Source organism: Cibotium barometz, chromosome 26 (genome assembly GCF_041138505.1).
Source record: "Cibotium barometz isolate CiBa-2024 chromosome 26, ASM4113850v1, whole genome shotgun sequence".
NCBI classification, from domain to species: domain Eukaryota; kingdom Viridiplantae; phylum Streptophyta; class Polypodiopsida; order Cyatheales; family Cibotiaceae; genus Cibotium; species Cibotium barometz.
The window spans coordinates 30,267,836-30,274,125 of record NC_141071.1 but is presented as its reverse complement, the minus strand read 5'-3'; the positions used below and the strand labels follow the sequence as shown (position 1 = coordinate 30,274,125).

General features: G+C 46.8%; 1 protein-coding gene across 1 annotated transcript in view; it reads left to right on the top strand.

Moving 5' to 3' along the window:
* The first annotated feature begins 814 nt into the window (after nucleotides 1-814).
* LOC147623864 (Tetratricopeptide repeat (TPR)-like superfamily protein) overlaps nucleotides 815-6,290 on the top strand; it is a 29,713-nt gene continuing 24,237 nt past the window's right edge. The window contains exon 1 of the mRNA XM_086820495.1: nucleotides 815-2,525. Coding sequence (XP_086676621.1) covers nucleotides 1,008-2,525 — 1,518 coding nt within the window. The 5' untranslated portion in view covers nucleotides 815-1,007. The remainder of the gene's footprint in view (nucleotides 2,526-6,290) is intronic.

Here is a 6,290-nt window from a genome sequence, read left to right as displayed (position 1 = left end):
GTTACCTAATTTTTGTTTTCTATCATTAGTTACTTACTCATATTCTACATTTTATAATAAATAGCATGTATTCCTAACTTACTCAAAATTATACATTGTTGTCTATATTATTATATGTTCTATAAATAAATAGCATGTATTCCTAGCTTACACATCGCTGCCTATATTTATTATATACTCTATCAATTTATAATAAATAGCATGGATTCCTACCTTACTCAAAATTATATATTATTGCCTGTATTATTATATGCTCTATTAAATTTTTTTTGAAAACATTTTTTTTTCTATAAAAATTTTCTATCCCCTCTCTCTCTTTTAACCTTAGCACCACAAACTATACACCTAAAGCATGCATTTGGGAACCTTGACACACTTTGTTTTTACCCTTTTAAAATACCTTTATAAATTTTACCTTCTCACCAACCTTCAACGCATGTACGAGAACTACACTTTTCTTGTTGCTATTTTTACGGGCATCATCCATGACAATGCCCGCCATACCCATAACACTTAGTACACATACCTCTCATACGCTATTACTCATTGTGAGACAATACCCACACATACCTCTGATACTTTATTACTCATTGTGATGCTAATATCATTTTCATCCCACTCTACCTATGTATGGGAAGCCAATCAGTGATGCCAAAATTGTTTTAGATAACAACCTTTTTTTTAAAGGTCTCCTTTGATTTCCATGTGCCCTAAAGTATTTTTCAAAGCATTCTCAAGATAGTGTGTCTTCTAGAGAATGAGGTATTGGGTTCGAATCTATCATCATGGTATCTCAAACAAAAAAAAAGTACCTGTACGTGTACACACGGTCTGGGCTGTCGTTCGGCTCGCGAGGTTCACGTGGATCCGGACGCGTCTGAAATTGATTCACGTACGCGTCTACTACAGGAGGAGGGGTAGCAGAGACACACACACAGACGAGAGAGACACAACACACAGAGAGAGAGAGAGAGAGAGGGGGGGATAGAGACAGAGAGAGGCGCAGGATGAATTCACGCAGCAGGTCGGAGAATGCCCAGAGGGCGGCTTCTTCCTTCAACAATCACGACTTCGATTTTGGGCTGGGCTCTAGCTTTTCCAGATCATCCTCAGCTTCCAGCAGCCTCAACGCCCAGAAGCAGCAGAATGCAGCTGATACCTCTGTTACATCATCAGTAGTAGGAGCAGGAGCAGCTGCAGGAAGGGGAGCCTCATGGGCCCAAAAGCCCATCCCCCCATCATCATCATCATGGCAATGGTCATCGTCATCACCATCATCCACATCAGCTTGGTCATGGCAGAGCTCATCAGGGGCCAGCTTGCATGTGCCACCTCGCTCCATGGTAGGCGACATCACGGGAAAGAGCTGGGGAGCTGTGGACACCTCCAAGGGCAGTGCGGCCAAATCTGGACTTGTGGGCGGGCTGAGCAAGGGTGCCACTCCAGATCTGTTTGGAGATCTGGTGGGTTCTTCTCATCTGCGGTCGTCTGCACCCATGAAGCAGCAGCAGCAGCGGCAGGGCTCTAAATCCTCCACATTTTCCAATATAGAGGCCATGGCTGCATCCCTTCCCAGAGGAGTGGCCATGAAGGATGCCAAGGCTGCCAAATCGAACGTGGCAGATGACATGGGTGATTTTGTATCTGCGGCAAGTGCAACAAGGGCAAATTCATCCTCTCAAGATGATGGTTGGGCAGCATTTGAAGGTCTCAATTCTGGATCAAACTCGGCCTTTACACATCAGGCCAGGGTAAGTAACAGTTCTTTTAGTGAGAGCCAAGGTGGGGACTATTCCTTTGGAGACTTTCAAGGAGTTCCCTCTGCGACCGCTGCTGCCCCTGCAACCACCACCACGAATGTGGATCCATTTGCGGCATCTTCCAATGTGAACATCGACCTCTTCAACAATATCTCAAAGTCAGCTGCATCTGCCTCTGATGACTTTTTCAATTTTGCATCCAATGCACCGACTGCTGCCTCTGCCCAGACTCATGCATGGCAAAAAGCTGATGCCAGCACCATTGATTCAGATCCCTTTTCTTTTCTAAACAGCAGCAAGGCCACAGCTTCTCAGCCCAATAGTACCGCCCGCAGTGCATTGGATCCTTTTGAATCTGTTTTAGGAAAGGTTTCAAACTTGTCCGCCCGGCCAAAGCCTGAGGATTCAGTGATGGAGAATTTGTGGTCGTCTATAAAAACTCAGCCTGGCCTCTCAACCCAAAATATGCCGGATGATTGGGGATTGGAAACTCACTTTGGTGGAGATGACAGTGCTGCTACAACAACAGAGCTGGATGGGCTTCCCCCGCCTCCTGCTGGTGTCAGCGCATCACTTGCAAAAGATAAAGGGCTGGAGAATTACAAGCAGGGCCAATTTGCTGATGCAATAAAGTGGCTCTCATGGGCAGAAGTTTTGTTGGAAAAGCATGGGGAAAGCCCTCAGATTATAGAGGTGCTAACTTGCAGATCATCATGCCTAAAAGAAGCTGGGGAGTATAAGAAGGCAGTGGCAGATTGTAGTAAGGTAATAATTGCTACATTTTAATGTTGTGAACGTTGACATGTTGGTTTTTTGATTTGCATGTATGACACACACCACCTACCCACGTGCGCAAAAAGAAAGAAAGTTCTATTAATGTCTACAAAAGATCAAGGGTCTATGAGACCAAAACTGTTTCAATACGTCCATAAAGTGATTGAATCATGGGAAAAAAAATAATCAACTAGAGCTGAAAGAACATGTAAGTGCCAGTGGTGCAATGATACAATGTGATGGGATCAAAGTGGCTCCTTGGCAGACTCTTCGAGATGACGATGACAATGATACTATCGTCCATGGATGCCGAATACGAGAGAGAGAGAAATGAAATGAAATGATATATTAACGTCTCTAAGAGGCCATAATGACCTATGAGACCAAAACTGAGAGTACATCTAAAGTTGGTGTCTCATCAAAGAGAACAACCAAATGAAATTGAAAAAGTACAATAAACTGACTGTCTTACAATTATAAGAACTATAAGTAAGACTCCTAGATGATACCGAGTAGAAAATACTGGAAACTGTATATCAAGTAGATCCATGGATGTTGATCAGTTGAAGTGCTGTCCTCTCCTCAGATCAAATATCTCCACCATGGGGCTGTCTAGAATGGAGAGGTCGTAGAAGCGAGGTAGGCGCCTCCGATGCCGAGCAATAATGGCTCTGATTTGGTGATGGTGAGGATGCCGTGGTCGGGATCCTCGTGGGTGTGGCCGACGACCAGGACATAAGACGACTGCTCTATCAATGTGGTGACTCCCTGGGAGCGTGGCTGGTGCCTTGATGGCCCGATGGAGGAGGTATCAGGAGGGGTATGGGCTAGGGTGCTGGTGCTGGTGCTGAAGAAATCTTTCATGATCCTCTGTCTAGGTACATCATGGCTTGGTCTCTTGTCTGCCAAGAGGGTCTCTCTGTGTCTCTTGAGCTCAAGTAGGAACAATCCCAGGCATCTCTGATCCTCAAACTCCATGACCCTGTGTAACGGCCCAAAACCCTCTCGGAAGAGGCAGTGATATCTCCCTCGGATCTCATAATAGACTGTACATCGGCAAATGCAGTGCTCCTCTGTCTCTGCCTCCTGGTAGCATGCATAGCTGATAAATGCGGTCATCCGAGATCCGATGCACATATTGCCCTGTCTCAATCCGTAGCTGGTGTGATGAGGTCCGGATCTGTCCAATGGCACAACGTATCCCATGTGATAGGTGTACATCCATGTATGTCGGGCGGGTGATAAAATCATTTGGTGAGAGGTGTAGAAAATGGCTCTTGTAATGAGCCATTTTCGTGCCTAAGGGCTAAAGGGGACTAGTCCATGTCCTCTCTGTGTCCACTCTAACGATATCCATCCTAATCACGCGGTTCTGCTCTGAGCGGGTGAGATCCAAAAATGGATGACTATCTCCATCCTCTGCCAATGCCAACTGTATGGATGAGAGTCAATGCCAATCGGGAGTACCTCTGCTGAGGGAGCTCCCATAGCCACTGTAAAAAGGCAACTGCCTATAATAGGGCCTCGGTCACTACTGATGCGACACCCAACTCAGCTCGAACAATCTTATGTGGTCCCGATGATTTGCTCCGAATCATGCGAGCAATCATCATAATTAGTGGCCTCTCCATATGCCTCCATCCCTCATTCGTTCCTCTCTGAGATCTGTGATGTATGCTGGCCCCCCAAATTGGAGCTCTGTACAGGAGGGTCGGTGTGACAAGTGTATCAAATAGCCACAATTTGGTGTGCGGCTCCTAAAACTGTATGTGTGCACACTACCTCTCAAGTGCCCCAAATGCTGCATGCCCTCCTCGAGCTAATCTAGCTACTGCTGCCTCCTTCAGGGAGAAACGCGAACCTGTGAAAGCCAAGTAGACATATGACCTGACATACTCAAACGGCTCCGCTCGGAAAGTGAATTGAGGCTTTGATCTCATCACCCATGCCTGTGTGGTATTAAACACCATAACCTGGTTTTCCCAAGGTTCATTGTTAGATCTCTATCCGCACAGAATGCTTGTAATGCATCCAGATGTCTTTGTAATGCTTGTAATGCATCCAGATGTCTTTGTAATCCCTCTGGAGAGTCTGAGATTAGAACAATATCATCGACATATAACAAGATGGGTATCAACCCCCCTGCCAGGCATGCCACAGTCCAAAGAGGGTGGGTGATAGCGGGCATCCTTGCTTCACCCCTATCGTGCTGGTCACCATATCAGATAGTCCGCCTGGAGCTCAGACTCTGCCTGTCACACAGACACATACAAAGCATATATCCCCCATTGCATATCCTCAGGTACCTCAATGTCATGCAATCTGTTCATAAGCCTGGCACGTGGTACGGTATCAAAGGCTTTGCGGAAGTCCACAAAGCAGCAATATATCCTTCTCTTGTGTGCCCTGCCCTCTTCAATAAGTGCTCGAAGTGTCAATATGTGATCCAAGGTAGTAAATCCTCTCCTGAAGCCGGCCTGTCCCTGTGCTCGATGACCATGCCTCTCTACCCAGCGGCTGAGCTCCAACTCCAATATAGAGCCATATAGTTTGGCCAAGTAATGACCAATCATGATCGTCCTATAGTTGCCTGGTACCATGGGATCCCCACTCTTAAAGAGTGGTACAATGATATGCTGTGTCCAGCTTGCCGGGAAACCCTCACAAATGGCACGATTAAACACATGTACAATTAGCGGAGCCAAAGTATTGCGCGCATATGAGAAGTGCTCTCCAACTAGCCCATCATGATCTTGTGCCTTTCCATTCTGTAACCTGTCTATTGCATCTAGCACCATCCGCATAGTAAAAAAGGTGTTGCTAGCCGGTCTAGGTCCCAGTGGAGGGGGCTGGGGGGCTGTCCTGGTGCATCATATAGCTCTCTAGCATAAGCATGCCATGCTTCAGGTGTAGTAATCGGAGTACCAGGCTGTCTTTCCTAAAACATCTTCCATGCCCTCTTGCTGTCCTTCCCTAGGAAGAGTTGGTAGATCTTCTCCTCTAACTTAGCCAGGTTGGCAGGTAGGCTCGTTTCTTCCTCCGCACAAGGCGCCGAAAGATCATCTTGGCCTGTCCATGTGTGTGAGTCCCAATGGCAATCTCACACTGTAGCTATACCCGTGTCTCACAACACTCATCATTCTGTGGGGCAGTGTTGCCGGGGGGGGGGGGGGGGGGGTTGGTTGGAAGGGATCATAGTGCAGGGAAACGCATATGAGGTGGATGCATGTAGTACACCTGCCAATCCTCTCTTAATCTCGTCTAGAGGGCTATGCGGGTCTAAAGCAAACAAGCCATCATATACTGCATCTCGGTAAACCGTAGCTGTCTCACGTGTAAACTGATATCTCGGGTACCTAAGTAGATGAGTGGCTGGCCCATCTTTCGGGGATCTACCTACTAGTGTGAAACTCAGGTGTGCATGATCAGCTGCTATGCCAATGGGCGGACTGGAAATCGTGAAACCCTGCACATCAGGTATCAATGAAGGATATCCCATCAAGTAGTCCACTGTGCTCGCTCCCCCTTTAGAGTTCCAGTGTGTGAGAGCATCTGATCCTTGCCATCTCGATAGGTCATTGATACGAGCCATAATCGCCACACAACTTGATCTCTCACACCTTGGGCAAAAACAAAACTAGAGAGCTCCCCCCTTGACCAGAGAACTTGAAGTACCTCCAAATGATGGTAAGACTCTAGCTCTTTCTCGTTCTCTCTCTACACACACATGGAAATCTTTGATCCTCCTCAGCCCAG